Below are 17688 nucleotides of genomic sequence, written 5' to 3'. Positions count from 1 at the left end.
GGGCTCGAACTCACGGACCGCGAGATCGTGACCTGGCTGAAGTCGGACGCCTAACCGACTGCGCCACCCAGGCGCCCCTGGAAGTTATTTTAACAGTGTTACTAGTTTAAAAAGATGTTTTATTGCTTAATAGAATATTACAGATAGTGAACAAAAAGGTATCCACAAACAATGGTATATTTTTATAAAGTTCCTATAGCTATAAATTGTTTTTTCACATATCTGAAAGGGTTCTAGATATTTTGATGCTCTTGTTCTAGTATTATTAATTTATACTGTCCACTTGGAACTTAAGTTTTACTTTTGAGACTTTAGGATCAAACTAATAAAATAATTTCTTAAAATTCATATCATGTACTGAATGGCACTGAAATCCATGCTCGCTTGAAAATGTAAGAATATTTTATTTAAAAAAATTTTTTTAATGTTTATTTATTCTTGACACACACACACACACACACACACACACACACACACACACACAGAGCAGGGGAGGGACAGAGAGAGAGGGAGACACAGAATCCGAAGCAGGCTCCAGGGACTGATGCAGGGCTCGAACTCACAAACCGTGAGATCATGACCTGAGCTGAAGTCATATGCTTAACCAACTGAGCCACCCAGGTGCCCAAAGATGTAAAAACATTTTAAATTTCAGATATTAAATTTAACTATAAACCAAGTGAAAGGATAATACCAAGTTGTATTATAGTACACTAACCAAGTTATTTTAGTAAGCAATCAAATGCCAACCTCAAGTAAGGCAGTACATTTCCCCTTGTTTTATATGATTATGAAATAGTTTAGAATTTTTTTTAAGTTTATTTTTTGAGTAATCTGTACACCTAACGTGGGGCTCAAACTCAAGACTGCGAGATCAAGAGTTGCATGTTTTTCCAACTGAACCAGACAGGTGCCCCAAGTTTAGCATTTTAGAAAATAGGAATGTAAGCAAATAAGTTGAAAATTTTCTATTGAAATGCATGGAGTAAAAGAAGCTAAGAATATTTTTGCTTTTTAAAATTCCATACATCTTGGGGCACCTGGGTAGCTCAGCTGTTTAAACATCTGACTCTTAATTTCAGCTATGGTCATGATTTCATGGTTTGTGGGATCAATCACTGCTGACAGCACAGAGCCTGCTTGGGATTCTGTCTCTCCCTCCCTCTCTGCCCATCCCTTACATGTATGCACGTTCTCTCTCAAAATAAATAAACTTTAAAATTATATGTGTTATATGTACAAATTTTTGTGCACGTAATAATTTATTAAAAATCTGTTTGTTTTGTCAATAGCAATTTCATCATGAAAACCTGGTCAATCTGATTGAAGTTTTTAGACAGAAAAAGAAAATTCATTTGGTGTTTGAATTTATTGACCACACAGTATTAGATGAGTTACAACATTATTGTCACGGACTGGAGAGTAAACGACTTAGAAAATACCTGTTCCAGATCCTTCGGGCAATTGAATATCTTCACAATAATAATGTAAGTGCTTCAGAGTAAGCCAAACTATAGGCTGTATATGAATCATAAGTGCCCTTTATGAAGATTTAAAATTTATTTTCCTGTACAATATTAATTGAATTGGGGTCACTACCTTAAAATTTAGTTACAGAATTGTAAAACATATTGACTACACAATAATAAAGCTATAACAATAACAATAGGGTAAACCAAGTTGGAATACTAAAGTATCAGTAATTTCATAAGGAAGAATCAACAGTCAATTGGGGTACCTTTTATTGTGGAAAGTACATTAAAATGTCGGGCTGGGTCAAATGAAGGGATGTTTGGAGATAGGAACTGGAAACTAGGACAGTGTAATGGCAAATGAATGTCAATACCTTTACGGAAAGAAAGAAAAAATAAAGTGGCTAAGAGGTATGGAGCCTTGTTTAACATGAAAACATTAAGACAGGAAAGAAGATCAATTGTTCTGCTTAAAAAAAATTTTTTTTAACTTTTGTTTATTACTGAGAGAGAGAGAGACAGAGCATGAGTGGGGGAGGGGCAGAGAGAGAGGGAAACACAGAATCTGAAGCAGGCTCCAGGCTCTGAGCTGTCAGCACAGAGCCCGATGTGGCGCTCGAACTCACAGACCACGGGATCTGACCTGAGCTGAAGTAGGACGTTTACCTGAGTGAGCCACCCAGGCACCCCTCACTTGTTCTGATTTTTAATGTTGCCTTTAGCATTGCCGATTAAGTGTTTAGCTCAGCAGCTTTTGTTGTTGTTGTTGATCTGTTTATTTTGAGACAGACAGAGATAGCACAAGCAGGGGAAGGGCAGAGAGAGAGGGAGAGAGAGAGAGAATCCCAACTAGGCTCCACAAATGTCAGCACAGAGCCCAATGTGGGGATCGATCTCACGAACCTTGAGATCACAACCTGAGCCGAAACCAAGAGTCTGACACTCAACTGACTGAGCCACCCAGGAGCCCTGAGCTCAGCAGGTTTTTGTGGAGTTTTTTGTTCCCAACTTGAGCTCTACTTTCTGGAAAGCTAGATATATATATTCAGTAAGAATAGTTTTATTAATAAATAGTTTTATTAGTAAATGATATAGCATCTATATATCCTAGGCTTTCTCGGATATCTTAATTTCTAATTCTCTGTCTTGCTAATAGTGTATTTCACTTTATGGTTTTGAAAAATGTGGTTGTGGGGCGCCTGGGTGGCTCAGTCGGTTAAGCGTCCGACTTCAGCTCCGGTCACGATCTCGCGGTCCGTGAGTTCGAGCCCCGCGTCGGGCTCTGGGCTGATGATGGCTCAGAGCCTGGAGCCTGCTTCCGATTCTGTGTCTCCCTCTCTCTCTGCCCCTCCCCCGTTCATGCTCTGTCTCTCTCTGTCGCAAAAATAAAAATAAATGTTGAAAAAAAAAATTTTTTAAAAAAATTAAAAAAAAGAAAAATGTGGTTGTGATAGCAACTAGAATTCAGATTGTAATCTCCTTGCCAGCTGGATCCTTGGGGAGGCAGTATAATGTAATAGTTAAGAGCACAGTCTGTGGAATCAGACTATCCTAGGTTTTCACCCACCAGTTCTGCTATGGATAACAACACAACTTGTGCAGTTCACAGCTCACTGCAGTAGTGCACAGTGACAGGTGGTAGCACCATTACTCTCTGGTCCCAGGAAAGTTATCTAACCTCTCTGAGTCTCATCCTCCTCATCTATAAAATGATACTATAGGGGTGCCTGGGTGGCTCAGTCGGTTCAGTGTCCGGCTTCGGCTCAGGTCATGATCTCACAGTTCGTGGGTTCGAGCCCCACATCGGGCTCTGTGCTGACAGCTGGGAGCCTGGATCCTGCTTCGGATTCTGTGTCTCCCTCTCTCTCTGCCTTTCCCCCATTCACACGCTGTCTCTGTGTCTCTCAAAAATGAATAAACGTTAAAAAATTTTTTTAAAAAAATAAAAATAAAATGATACTATAGTAATACATCACAGATTTTTTGTAAAGGTTGACATTAGGTAGTATGTATAATGTATTTAGCACTGTGTCAAGCATATTTTAAGGCTTAATAAGTAGTGCTGGTAAGGAGTCAGGAATAGTTGTGTTATCTGTATGCCTATAGTGCCTTATCTATTTAAAATGTTTCTTGAATTAAGGGAGAGACCACTATGTGCTATACTCTGAGTAGAGGACTTCAAAGAGGAAGTAAAACTAAAGTAAGTCGAACTTGGAATTGTAGCTAGGATTTCACTGGAATAGAAGAAAAAATAAATTCAGATGGGGTGTTACTGTGAGAATAGTGGCAGGCCTGAGCAGGGGACTCAGAGAGTGGTGATAAGTGGGCTTTGCATAGACTAGGTAAAGGGTGATAAGATTGCACAGGTCCCCTGCGGAGAGGTTTCCAGAGTCCTGAGATTCATTCTCAAAGAGTTTGGACATTTCCAGAGGATACTGGGAAACCATGGAAGGTTTTTGAGCCTGGCTGTAACAGGATTAAAATAAAACCTAAGCTTATTTTGGCAAGTGTAGAGGATAGGTATGGGTAGAAACATCAGGTGAGAGGCTGTTGTGATAATCCAGATATGAAATGGTAAGGGCTTGGAATAGGTAGAGGAGGGATGGCAAAGGGAGAGAATGGAGACTTCAAAAGAGAAATGAGGAGCGCCTGGGTGGCTTGGTTGGTTTAGCATCCTACCCTTGATTTTCAGCTCAGGTCATGATCTCAAAGGTTGTGAGATCAAGGCCTGCGTTGGGCTTTGCGCTGTGAGTACTGACTCCTTTTGGGATTCTCTCTCTCCCTCTCTCTCTGCCCCTCCCCTGTTTGTACTTGCTCTCTCTCAAAAGCAAAACAAAACAAAACACAGAAAGAAATGATAAGATGTGGGGACTAAGTAGATATGAGAGGGATGTGAATAAAATGAGAAATCAAAGAATTACAAGGTTTTTAATTTGAGAGCAGAAGAATTTTGGTACCATTGACAGTCACTGGTTTTATTTAGAAGAGGGAATTGCTTTTAGAAATATTGTATATTTTAAAAGACAGTGAGAATTTCTAAGTAAAAATAGTGGTTGACCAATTATTTAACATGGTCTTTCTAGGAAGTTGTCAGAACTGGGTATCTTTGGAATTTGGGAATCTTCCTCTTAGAGACTTTGGTTGAAGAGGTAAGGATGGATTATTCTCCAAGGAACAGAAAGAAAAAGTCCTCAGCACCAAGTATGGAAGAATACCCATAGAGTTGTTGGAGCAGCAGAGAAAAAGGCCTGGACAGAAGCACCTAAATTCTTTTATTCTCTTTGTCTTACCTAGGACCTGAAGTAAAATTATGCATGTCTCTCACCTCACAGAATATTGTAAAATTAGTAACCCTTGAGAATTAAGGCAGCCATGAGTGAAGTGGCTCATTAGAATATTATTATGCTTATTATCTGGATATCTGGATTCTGGCCTTGATATAAGGTTATCTTCATGTTGACAAAAAGGAAAGGAAAACTTTATTTTCCTAGTATCTCCAAATTTCAGTTGAGTGGTTTTTTATATAACTGAAATATCTGAGATATTATCTACTGTGATACCCCATGTTACTTTTTTTTTAACGTTTATTTATTTTGAGAGAGAGAAAGAGTATGGGCAGGGGCAGGGAGAGACAGACAGAGAATTCCAAGCAGGCTCTGCGCTGTCAGCACAGAAGCCTGACATGGGGCTCAATCTCACAAACTGTGAGGTCATGATCCGAGCCGAAATCAAGAGTAGGATGCTTAACTGACTGAGCCACGCAGGCATCCCCCATGTTACTTTTAATAAGAATTTATGAAGTCAGATATAGTTCAGTACCAGTAAAGGCTTTTTATCTCCAGAAGTACTCGTTTACTTTCTTTTTATAAAATATAGAAAATATGCTTTCTATATTGGTTTTTAGGCAGCTTAAATAAAAATTTACTGTTCAGTTGCAGTAACTGGTTAATTATCTTTTTCATTCTGGTTGTTTTTATAATTTAAAATTTTGATCTGCTTAATAGTATAAGCCTCTTATACCTGAAACAAATGTAACACTGTGTGTCAATTTATATTTGAATAAAAATTTTTGAAAATATATTATAAAATACCCAAACAATGTAGCATGAGATTATGTGCTGTTCGTGATGACATGCACTACTGGTCGCCCACTATCAAACACACAAATGAGAGTTGCCTGTGTCTGGCTTTAATGGAAGCGAGTGTGATGTCATATAATTTCAGCTAATTATTTTATTTTTTTTTATTTAAAAAAAAAATTTTTTTTTTCAACGTTTATTTATTTTTGGGACAGAGAGAAACAGAGCATGAACGGGGGAGGGGCAGAGAGAGGGGGAGACACAGAATCGGAAGCAGGCTCCAGGCTCTGAGCCATCAGCCCAGAGCCCGACGCGGGGCTCGAACTCCCGGACCGCGAGATCGTGACCTGGCTGAAGTCGGACGCTTAACCGACTGCGCCACCCAGGCGCCCCTCAGCTAATTATTTTAGAGGCAATGGGTCTGACAGATTAAAACTGTAAACATTACATCTCACCATGCTAGTATTTCATTATAATAATTAAAAAAAAAAACCCTCAAAGTTTTAGAATTCATGTGATATTTCAGACTGCTTATTATTTACTTACAGGGAAAATACCATACTGTGCACAAAGTTGTAAACTTCATGCAAATCAAAATAATTCCTCAAAGATAATCCATGTCCTACAAGCTTGTGAAACAATATTAAGTGATATATAAACAGCTTGTTAATTCTAAATGAATAAAGTTTTGTGAATCCTGAAAAAAAAAGTTTCTTTGAAACCATTTTGGAAGCAAAGTGTAAATGCAAATATTTGGCCCTTATGGGGAAGACATGGTTATTTGTCCCCTCATCCATTTATTCAATAAATATTTATTGAGCATCTTCCAGTAACAATCATTGATTGTAGTGGGAGTTGAGGATGGAACCTTGAGTAAAAGACTTAGCTCCTACCCATATGGAGCTTCTTAAATTTTATTCGGTTTTCAGTAACCTTTATGAATTATAAATAATTTTGACTAATACCTAAGCACTGTCAATCTTTCTTAGCCCCACCCCACCTCCTACTCCACAAAGTCTGCTTTCCTAAATTTAGGCCACTTTTGCATAGTTTTTTTCTTTTTTTTTAATTTTTAAGGATTGTTTTGTTTATTTTTTGAGAGAGAGAGCGTAAGTTGGGGAGGGGCAGAGAGAGAGAGGGGGACAGAGGATTTGAAGCGGGCTCTGTGCTGACAGGCTGACAGCAGCAACTCTAATGGGGGGCTGGAACTCACAAACTGCGAGATCATGACCTGAGCCAAAGTCAGACACTTAACCCGACTGAGCCACTCAGGTGCCCCTGCATAGTTTTCTTAACTCTGCTTTGGATTTTAAATTCCTAGTCTTCCAAATAAGAAATTGTTATTATTTGAATAATGTTATTTTTAACATTTTGATATGTAATATGTTTTAACAATATTTTGCTACGTGAGCTTCATCTATTTTGTTTTCTGAAGTATTTTAAATTATTGGTACCCTGACATTTTATTTCTAAATACATCACTATCTATCTCTTTAAAAAAGCAAATATTCCTGTATAACTTCAGGATCATGATTACATCTACACAATTAAAAATAATTCCTTAACATCATCTAATACCAAATTTATATTAAAATGTAGCTAATTGTTCCTAAATGTCTTTTAAAGTGATTTATTAAGATCAGGATTCAGTCAAGGATTCCATTTGGTTTTTAGGGCATAAGGGAATCCCCAGTCTTTTGGTCTACCTCAGACATTCTATTCAGCCTTTTTCCGGAAACTACTAGCTTATTTTTTCATATGCACATTAGCATTTAATTGTATAACATCCAACTGGAAAGTGTATTTAATTGAAGTTCTGGGTGACTTAAAATCGGGTTTTCTGAGGCTGTTAGATGATAGGGAAATTAGAACTCTCTCTTCAGATGAGTGTTAACATTTAAGCACATACGACTGTATAAACAGAAGTATTATAATCAGATTTTTAGGGGTACCTGGGTGGCTCAGTTGGTTAAGCATCCAACTTCATCTCAGGTCATGATCTCACGGTTCATGGGTTCAAGCCCTGTGTCAGGTTCTGTGCTGACAGTTCAGAACCTGGAGCCTGCTTTGGATTCTGTCTCCCTCTCTCTGCCCTTCCTATGCTCACACTCTGTCTCTCTCTCAAAAATAAATAAAACATTAAATAAATAAATAAATCAGGGGTACCTGAGTGGCTTAGTTGGTTAAGCGTCCAACCTCAGCTCAGGTCATGATCTCGCAGTTCGTGAGTTCAAGCCCCGCATTGGGCTCTGTGCTGACAGCCCAGAGCCTGGAGCCTGCTTCAGATTCTGTGTCTCCCTCTCTCTCTGTCTCTCCCCCACTCACTCTCTCTCTCTCTCTCTCTCTCTCAAAAATAAAGATTAAAAAAATGTTTTTAATAAAAAAACAATAAATAAGTCAATCAGATTTTTAAAAATCTTTTTTGGAGGAGCGGGTGCCTGGGTAGCTCAGTCAGTCGGTTAAGCATCCAACTTCAGCTCAGTTCATGATCTCACAGTTCATGGGTTCAAGCCCCACATTGGGCTCCCTGCTGTTAGCTCAGAGCCTCTTTAGATCCTCTGTTCCCCGCCCCCCTTCCCCTCGCCCACTTGTTCTCTCTCCCAAAAATAGACATTGATGGGGTGCCTGGGTGGCTCAGTCGGTGAAGAGTCTGACTTCCGCTCAGGTCAGGATCTCACGGTTTGTGGGTTCGAGCCCTGCATGGGGCTCTGTGCTGACAGCTCGGAGCCTGGAGCCTGCTTCAGATTCTGTGTCTCCCTCTGTCTCTGCCCCTCCCCTGCTCATGCTCTGTCTCTCTCTGTCTCAAAAATTAATAAAACATTAAAAAAAATAGACATTGAGGGCGCCTGGGTGGCGCAGTCGGTTAAGCGTCCGACTTCAGCCAGGTCACGATCTCGTGGTCCGTGAGTTCGAGCCCCGCGTCGGGCTCTGGGCTGATGGCTCAGAGCCTGGAGCCTGTTTCCAGTTCTGTGTCTCCCTCTCTCTCTGCGCGGCCCCCCGGGGGGGGCGGGGGGTCTCCCCCCCCCCCCAAAAAAAATGTTGAAAAAAAAATTAAAAAAAATAAAAAAATAGACATTGAAAAAAAAAAGTTTCATTGGGGCGCCTGGGTGGCTCAGTCTTGTTTTTGGCTCAAGCCAGAATCTCACAGTTCATGAGTTTGAGCCCCGTGCTGGGCTCTGCACTGACAGAGCAGAGCCTCCTTGAGATTCTCTCCCTCCCTCTGTCTCTGCCCCTCCTCTGGTCAGTCTCTCTTTCAATCTCAAAATAAATAAATAAACACTTGAAAAAAAAAATAAAAATCTTTACCTTTTAAAATTCTTTTTAAATTTCTTTAAATTCCATTTAGTGTACAGGGTAATATTAGTTTCAGGTGATAAATCAGACTTCAGTATGGAATTTTATGTAGTTCTGGTACATTCCACCACAAAGTAAAGGAGAAGCAAACTCCTTTTTGAATTCTAGGTCTGATAGTTCACACTATGTACAAAAACTAACTCAAAATTTATCAAAGACCTAAGTATAAGAGGTAAAACTATAAAAGTCTTACAAGAAAATGTAGGTGAAAATCTGTGTGACCATTTATTAGTCGATACTTTTTTTTTTTTTTAAGATTTATTATTAAGTAATCTCTCCACCCAATGTGATGTGTGAACCAAGAGCTGCATGCTCTGCCCTCTGAGCCAGCCAGGCGCCCCTAGGCAATAGTTCTTTACACATGACATCAAAAGCAAAAGCAATCAAAAAAATAATAAATTGGATTTCATCAAAATTAAAACTTTGGCGCATCAAAGGACACTATCAAGAAAATAAAAAGTTCAGGGGCTCGTGGGTGGCTCAGTCAGTTAAGCATCTGACTTGGGTTCAGATTATGATCTCACGGGTCATGAGTTCAAGCTCCACATTCAGCTCTCTGCTGTCAGCACAGAGCCCACTTCAGATCCTGTCCCCTCCTTGCATGTGCGCATGCTCAAAAGTAAATAAACATTAAAAAAGAAAAGAAAAGAAAGTAAAAAGTTCACAGGAAAGGGAGAAAATATTTGCAAATCATATATCTGATAAATATCCAGGATATGCAAAATACAACTCAAGTATAAAAAGATAACCCAATTTAACATTTTTCAAAGGTATATAAATGGCTGATAGCACATGAAATGTGCTCAATATCATTAGTCATTATGAAAATACAAATCAAAATTACAATGAGAAGTCACTTCACACCCACCAGGCTGGCTGTAATTTAAAAAGCAGACAATGACAAATTTTGGCGAGGAAGTAGAGAAATTGGAACCTTTATACGCTGCTGGTGGTGGTATAAAATGGTGCAGATGGTATGGAAAACAGTTTGGCAATTCCTCCAAAGGTTAAATAAAGAACTACCATGTGACCTAACAATTCTCCTCCTAGGTATCTACACAATAGAATGGAAAACATGTGTTCACATAAAAACTTGCACAAGAATATTCATAGCAGCATTATTCATAATACCTAAAAAGTGGAAACAACTCAAATATGTATCAAGCTGATGAATGGATAAACAAATGAGGAATATCCATATGGTGAAATATATTCAGCCATAAAAAGGAATTAAGTACTGATACGTGCTACACCATGAAAGCTCCTTGAAACTTCACGTTAAATGAAGAAATTGAGATGTAAAAAACCACACAGCATAAATTCCATTAAAATGAAACATTCAGAACTGGCAAATTCTTATTTGCATATCTTCTTTGAAGAAATGTCTATTCGGGTCCTTTACTAATTTTTATTATTTTTTAAACATTTTTTTAATGTTTATTTTTGAGAGAGAGAGTATGAGCAGGGGAGGGACAGGGCGGGGGGTGGGGGACAGAGGATCTGAAGTGGGCTCATCTGACAGCAGTGAGCCCAATGTGGGGTTTGAGCTCACAAATCATGAGATCACAACTGGAGCCAAAATCAGACACTCAACCGATTGGACCACCCAGGTGCCCGCTTTACTAGCTTATTTGTCTTTTTATTGTTGAGTTGAATTTTATATATTTTGGAAACTAGATGCTTATCAGAGATGGAATTTGCAAATATTTTCTCCTATGAGTTGTCTTTTTGCTTTCTTGATAGTGTTCTAATTATGGTGTGCTAATTATTTCTGACCAAGGCCCCAGGAGAAAGGCTTTTTGCACTGGGCAAGCTCTACTTTCAATCAAATAAATGGAAGATTTCTAGCGGGATTTTTCAGTGATTTGTCAGATCAAATAATGACAGCTACCTGGGAAAGGGGCTTTGGAGGAGATAAGACACTGTCCTTCTTTCTCTGGGAGCTGCTAGGCTTCTGGTTTTCCCCATGATTTGGGGGACTGTTGGTTTACCAAACTACCAGGAACTAGGGAGAAAGAAGTAAAATAAGTCAAGTTAAGAATACTATATGGGTAGGAGTGACTGGCTGGCTCCAACAGTAGAGCATGTGACTCTTGCTCTTGGGGGTAATGAGTTCAAGTCCCATGTTGGGTGTAGAGCTTACATAAAAAAATACCACTTGCGTCATAGGTTTTATGTTTTAACTTTTTAAAGAAACTGTCAAAAAAAAAAAAAAAGAAAGAAAGAAACTGCCATACTGTTTTCCAAAGTGGCTGTATCATTTTACATCCCCACCAACAATATACTTCCTCCCCAATACTTGTTTTTTGTCATTTTGATTGTGGCTATTCTAGTGAGTGTGAAATGGTGCCTTATTTTTTTGAGAAGTAAAATTGTCTTTATTTACAAGTGATATGATCATCTACATAGAAAACCCTATGGAATCTACAATAAAATTAACAGAACTAATTTGTAAATTTATCGCAGTTATGGGATATAAGATTTATATACCAAAATTAATTGTATTTCTATATGTTGGCAATCAACAATCAGAAATTGAAATAAAGAATACCATTAAATAGGGGCACCTGGCTGGCTCAGTCAGTGGAGCCTGTGACTCTTGATCTTGGGGTTGTAAATTCAAGCCCTGGGTTGGGTGTAGAGATTACTTAAAAATAAAATCTTAAAAAAATGCCATTAAACAGCTTCAAAAATATGAAATACTTAGGGAGAGTCTGACAAAAGATGTGTAAGAACTATAACCTGAAAATTACTAAACATTGAGAGAAATTAAAGAAGACCTAAACAAGTTGAAGGAAATACTGTGTTTATGGAGGTCACAGTGTGATAGTAGAAGGCCAAGGAGGATCTAGTCAAACACAGGTTTTACAAGTTGGGATTTAGAGTGTGCTTGGTTCTCAAGGATAACAAAATTCCACATGTCGTCATGGTTTTAGTTGTTGAATAGAATGAAAATACAAGCATATCAACTGAGTGCATCTTTCTGCTTCATTTTTAAAAGACTGAGGAGGATAGTGATAGATATCTGGCAGGCAGAATATGTGAAGTGGTATCTTAATGTGCTTTTCCATGTCGGCTTTTGCTCATGTTATATCCTTAGATCTTGGCATAATGCCTAGCATATACTACTCATTCAGTAAAAGTTGTAGAAATAAAAAAGGATTAATATGGGGGTGCCTGGGTGGCTCAGTCAGTTAAGCATCTGACTTTTTTTTTTTTTCAACGTTTATTTATTTTTGGGACAGAGAGAGACAGAGCATGAACAGGGGAGGGGCAGAGAGAGAGGGAGACACAGAATCGGAAACAGGCTCCAGGCTCTGAGCCATCAGCCCAGAGCCCGACGCGGGGCTCGAACTCACGGACCGCGAGATCGTGACCTGGCTGAAGTCGGATGCTTAACCGACTGCGCCACCCAGGCGCCCCAAGCATCTGACTCTCAATTTCAGTCAGGTCATGATCTTACAGTTGGTGAGACTGAGCCCCGTGTGGGGCTTTGCGCTGAGAGCATGGAGCCTGCTTTGGATTCTGTCTTTCCCTCTCTCTGTGCCCCTCCCCCCCAACTAATAAACAAACTTAAAAAAAGGATTAATATAGTTTTATATATGGTACATTTAAGGTGTCTCATTACCCCAAGTTAATGTTTTGGCCACTTATGGAGGGAAACTGAGTCAGAACAAGAGCCAATCCCAAACACTTATAGCAGTTAAGTTGTATAAACAAGGAAAGATGCCAGATTTCTGTCACTGAGATATTTTCACTTGTGCTATGATACTTTGTTAGTGATGAGAATATGCTTCATTCATAAAATTTTTAAATGCTTTCTTTGTTTTAGGCACTGTACTGGTCACTGGGGATATAGCTTAAATAATACAGAAATCTTGCCCTCATGGCGTTTATAGTCTAGTGGGAGTTACAAACAAGTAAACAGGCAATTAATAAATACCATGACAAATAATGTAATGGGGGAAGTACAGAATGATGTGAGAACACATGTTGGCAATCAACAATCAGAAATTGAAATAAAGAATACCATTAAATAGGGGCACTTGGCTGGCTCAGTCAGTGTAGTCTGTGACTCTTAATCTCGGGGTTGTAAGTTCAAGCCCCAGGTTGGGTGTAGAGATTACTTAAATACTAACATAAATTTATATTACTAATATAAATATATAAGCTATGACCTAAGGAAATAGGTGGTCAGGCAAAGTGTTCTAGGCAATTGGAACAGCATCAGCAAGTGCATAGAGATAAGACAAACCTTGAAAACTTAGGAAACGAATATTGTATAGGCTAGGGAAGTGAGGGCCAAATTCTAGAAGGCATTATAAGCCATTTTAAGGAGTTTCAAATTTGTTCTATGGGATGGGAAATCCTTGAAGAATGTTAAGCAGAGAAGTGACATGATCACACATGTAATTTTTTTAAAGTTTATTTTTTTTAGTAATTACTACACCCAGCGTGGGGCTCGAACCCATGACCCTGAGATCAAGAATCACATGCTCTTCCAACTGAGCCAGCTTGGTGCCCACACATGTGATTTTAAAATAGTACTCTGAGGGCAGCTGAATGGCTTAGTTGATTGAGTGTCTGACTCTTGATTTGGGCTCAGGTCATGTTCCCAGGGTCGTGGGTTCAAGCCCCACGCAGCATAGAGCCTGCTTGAGATTCTCTCTCCCTCTCTCTCTCTCAATCTCCCTTTCTCTCTCTCCCTCTCTCCTTCCCTCCTTCCTTACCCCTCTGCTCCTCTCCCCTGCTCATGATCTCTCTCTCTAAAGTAAAATAAAATAAAATAGTACTGTGACAGTGGATTGGAGGGGATCAGAATGAATTCAGGGAGACCATTTGGCAATGTAGTAATTTTGGTGAGAGAGTTGAGGGGACTTGAACTAGGGACAAAAATATATATTGGAGCTGAAGGAGAAAAATATCTTGGTTTCTGGCTTGAGATATGGGGTCAATGTTTGTTCCATCCATGGAACTAAAGGACTGTTGAAAACAGGTTTTGGGGAGAAAATGAAGCATTCAGTTTTGGATTTGCTAAGTTTGAGCTGTGTGTGGGTCAGCCTTGTCAGACTTCTTGTGGACTTCCAACCCTTGTGGAAATCAGGAGACATATCTTGGTTAGAGATAGAATTTGGAAATTATCAGTATATTGTTACTAAAGCTAGAAGTGTAGATGAGATTGAGATGGAGCAGCCAAGAGGTGGGAAGAAAGCCAAGAGAATATGGTGTCTCCATGATAGGTGACGAAAGTGGTAAAAAAACCAATGAGTAGATGTCATTGCCCAGGGAACAGGATGTGTGAGAAAAGAAAGCCTGGGACCAGAATCCTACATTTAAGAGACAAATAGAGAAAGAGGAACTGCCACTGAAATGGAAGGGACTGGGAGAATTTTAGGTCCCAGAAATCAGGAAGGGAGGAATAGTTGGCAACATTTTTACTCTAATATGTCAAGTAAGATACATATTGGGGCAGTCTGATAGAATGTGGGAACAAATGACATTAAGGAATATTTTATATTCCTTATATAAGGAATGATTACTTTAAGGAATATTATATTATTACTTTAAGGTTATATTACTTTAAGGTTATATTACTTTATATTATATTACTTTATATACTTTAAGGTTATATTACTTTAAGGAATAAATGAGTGATGAGAAAAAAAAGACTTAGTAAAGATAACGTCTTCAAGAGGTTTAGCTGTGAAGGAATGAGAGAAGGGGCAGTTGTATCTAGAATGGCACAGGGTTAAAGGAAAGTTAACCTGTTTTTCATTATGTTCTTTTGATTACCTTTCTTTTTAGGAATGTGATTTTCCTTTTTATTTTATTTTTTTTTTAATTTTTTTTTCAACGTTTATTTATTTTTGGGACAGAGAGAGACAGAGCATGAACGGGCGAGGGGCAGAGAGAGAGGGAGACACAGAACTGCAAACAGGCTCCAGGCTCTGAGCCATCAGCCCAGAGCCCGACGCGGGGCTCGAACTCACGGACCGCTAGATCGTGACCTGGCTGAAGTCGGACGCTTAACCGACTGCGCCACCCAGGCGCCCCGTGATTTTCCTTTTTAGTATTATATCTGTTTTCTTGGCTTCATTTCATTTTGAGATGGCAAGAATTGAAAATATGTACTTATTTAGCTTTTGCATTGTGCAGTTAATCCTTTGCCTGCGGTAAGAAAATAGCTTTACTGTTTTAATTAGCTAGATTATCTCTGTATAATTTTTCAGTGATCCTCTAGATAATGAATTCTCATTTTAATGTATTGCATCTTCTGTTTGTTTTTTAGATCATTCATCGAGATATAAAACCTGAGAATATTTTAGTATCCCAGTCAGGAATTACTAAGCTCTGTGATTTTGGTTTTGCACGAACTCTAGCAGCTCCTGGGGACATTTATACGGACTATGTGGCCACACGCTGGTATAGAGCTCCAGAATTAGTATTAAAAGATACCTCTTATGGAAAGTACGTATATTTTGGGATCCTGTCTGGCCTTTCCTGGCCATCTCTTTTTTTCCCTTTGTGTGTCTGTCATCCCTACTATTGACACCCTCTGCCTTCTGCTTCTGGGTTGGAGATAAGACAGGGATGCCTCTAAAAAGAACAGATAGAGCCCGTAGGCACCTGCCTTGCTAGATAATGGTGTTACCACGCTTGCCCTCTGCTGCTGAGTGGCCCCAACCCCAGGTGACCTGTGCTGACATCCCTCAGGTTGTATCCGTGCTTGCTTTAAGCTGTGCCCCCACCATGGCAGAGTGACGTCTGTTTCTCTTTAACCTCTACATTCTGCAAAGATTTCAAAATCATTTACCTTGCTCTGCTGGCATTACCATAGGAACTGCCAAGTTTCCTATTTTCCAGAATATGGCACCCTCTTTACAAAGTCTGGCAAACAATTTTTAGATTGTGCTGTTCTAGATACTTTAGAAAGTAGCATTGTCTCAGTCTTTTGTGAAACAGTAGAAACAGTACATGAAATGGCAATCTAATATATAAATAACAAATCTTGATGTGCATAAAGGGACCAAGTAGTCCAACTTAATACAAGAACTGGCGGTGGGGTGGGGGGCATGGATAATTCTCAAACACCTTTTCTAGAAATCATTATTCTGTTTTTACAATAATATCTAACTTTAATGAGTATTTACTTCGTGGCCAGGAACTGTTCTAAATGCTTTACATGCATTAAACAATTTTATTTCCTCAATGACTCTGTGATAAGGTGCTGCTGTTATCATCCCCATTTTGTTTTATTTTATTTTTAAAAATCTTTATAAATGATAATATGGATATTTTATTTAAAATATTTTTTATTTGACTGTAGTTGAAGGGCATCTGGCTAGCTCAGCCTGTGGACCATGTGACTTTTGGTCCCAGGGTTGTGAGTTCAAGTCCCGTGTTGGGTGTAGACATTACTTAAAATAAAATCTTAAAAAAAAAAAAAGAAAGAAAATAGTTGACACACAATACTACATTAGTTTGAGGTGTACAATACAACAATTCAATATCTGTTTACATTATGCTATGCTCAGTACAAATGTAACTACCATTTGTCACCTTAAAATACTATCATAATATCTATTGACTATATTCCTTATGCTGTGCCTTTTATTCCTGTGACTTAATCATTTTGTAACTGGAAGTCTGTATCTCCTACTACCCTTCACCCATTTTGCCCATCCTCCTCATCATCCCCATTTAAAATAAAAGGATATAAAACACAGGTAAACTAACTGGCCCAAGGTCATTCCTGAGTACCTTTTCTTTAAAAAAAATTTGTTTTAATGTTTATTTATTTTTGAGAGAGAGAGAGAGACAGAGCACAGCTGCGGAAGGGCAGAGAGAGAGGAAGACACAGAATCTGAAGCAGGCTCTAGGCTCTGAGCTGTCAGCACAGAGCCTGACGTGGGGCTCATACTCACAAACTGTGAGGTCATGACCTGAGCCGAAGTCGGACACTTAACCGACTGAGCCACCCACGCACCCCTAAGTACCTTTTCAACTATACTTCCCACTGATCCCTACGTACACCATCTCTGTGCCTCAGTTACTTTATCTTTATAATGGAAATAATAATAGGACAAGCTTCATAGGTTTGTGGTGAGAATCAAATGACTAAATGAATGAAAAAGATTAAAATATAATAAATACTCAATAAGTGTAGCCCCATAAGATCTGTGTCCCAGTTTTACCCTCTCTTCATGATATCTTAAATTCCTTTTCTCATGCACCTGCTATTCCTAACCCTTGCCCCCAAATCATATCCCCTTCTAAATCTTCTTGTTCATTGTGTGTAAATTTTGTGCCAGTTAATACTAATATGATCTAGTTCTAGCTTTAAAAAAAAAAAAAAACGCTTCCTGGGGCGCCTGGGTAGCTCAGTTGGTTAAGCGTCCGACTTCGACTCAGGTCACGATCTCGAGGTCCGTGAGTTCGAGCCCCGCATCGGGCTCTGTGCTGACAGCTCGGAGCCTGGAGCCTGTTTCGGATTCTGTGCCTCCCTCTCTCTCTGCCCCTCCCCCGTTCATGCTCTGTCTCTCTCTGTCTCAAAAATAACTAAACGTTAAAAAAAAAAATTAAAAAAAATGCTTCCTGCTGAAAGATAAGTTCCTTGAGAACAGGTATAATCTCTTGTATTCCACAGAGCCAAAATTGGTGACTTGTACGTGGAAAATTTGGCTTCTATGGGACTTCACGTTATGTCTGAAATAAATTTACTAGTGCATCTTTTTAAAAAAATCGTTTTATTGTGAAACAACACAGAGATACAAAAAATCCAG

At 39.0% G+C, this 17688-nt stretch overlaps 1 protein-coding gene across 10 annotated transcripts in view; it reads left to right on the top strand.

Moving 5' to 3' along the window:
• The window catches only part of CDKL3 (cyclin dependent kinase like 3), a 104041-nt gene that overhangs the window by 8796 nt on the left and 77557 nt on the right, over nt 1-17688 (top strand). For all 10 annotated transcript variants that reach the window (XR_005781330.1, XR_005781332.1, XR_005781333.1 and 7 more), the window contains exons 3-4: nt 1293-1487; nt 15195-15373. Coding sequence is in view for 2 of the 10 variants with exons in the window: in XM_040444496.1 (XP_040300430.1) it covers nt 1293-1487; nt 15195-15373 (374 nt within the window). In the remaining 8 variants the exon portion in view is untranslated. The remainder of the gene's footprint in view (nt 1-1292; nt 1488-15194; nt 15374-17688) is intronic.

The sequence above is a fragment of the Herpailurus yagouaroundi genome, unplaced genomic scaffold (genome assembly GCF_014898765.1).
Source record: "Herpailurus yagouaroundi ecotype Mexico unplaced genomic scaffold, PumYag 192, whole genome shotgun sequence".
In the NCBI taxonomy this organism is placed as follows: Eukaryota; Metazoa; Chordata; class Mammalia; order Carnivora; family Felidae; genus Herpailurus; species Herpailurus yagouaroundi.
This window is presented reverse-complemented; position numbering and strand designations above follow the sequence as displayed.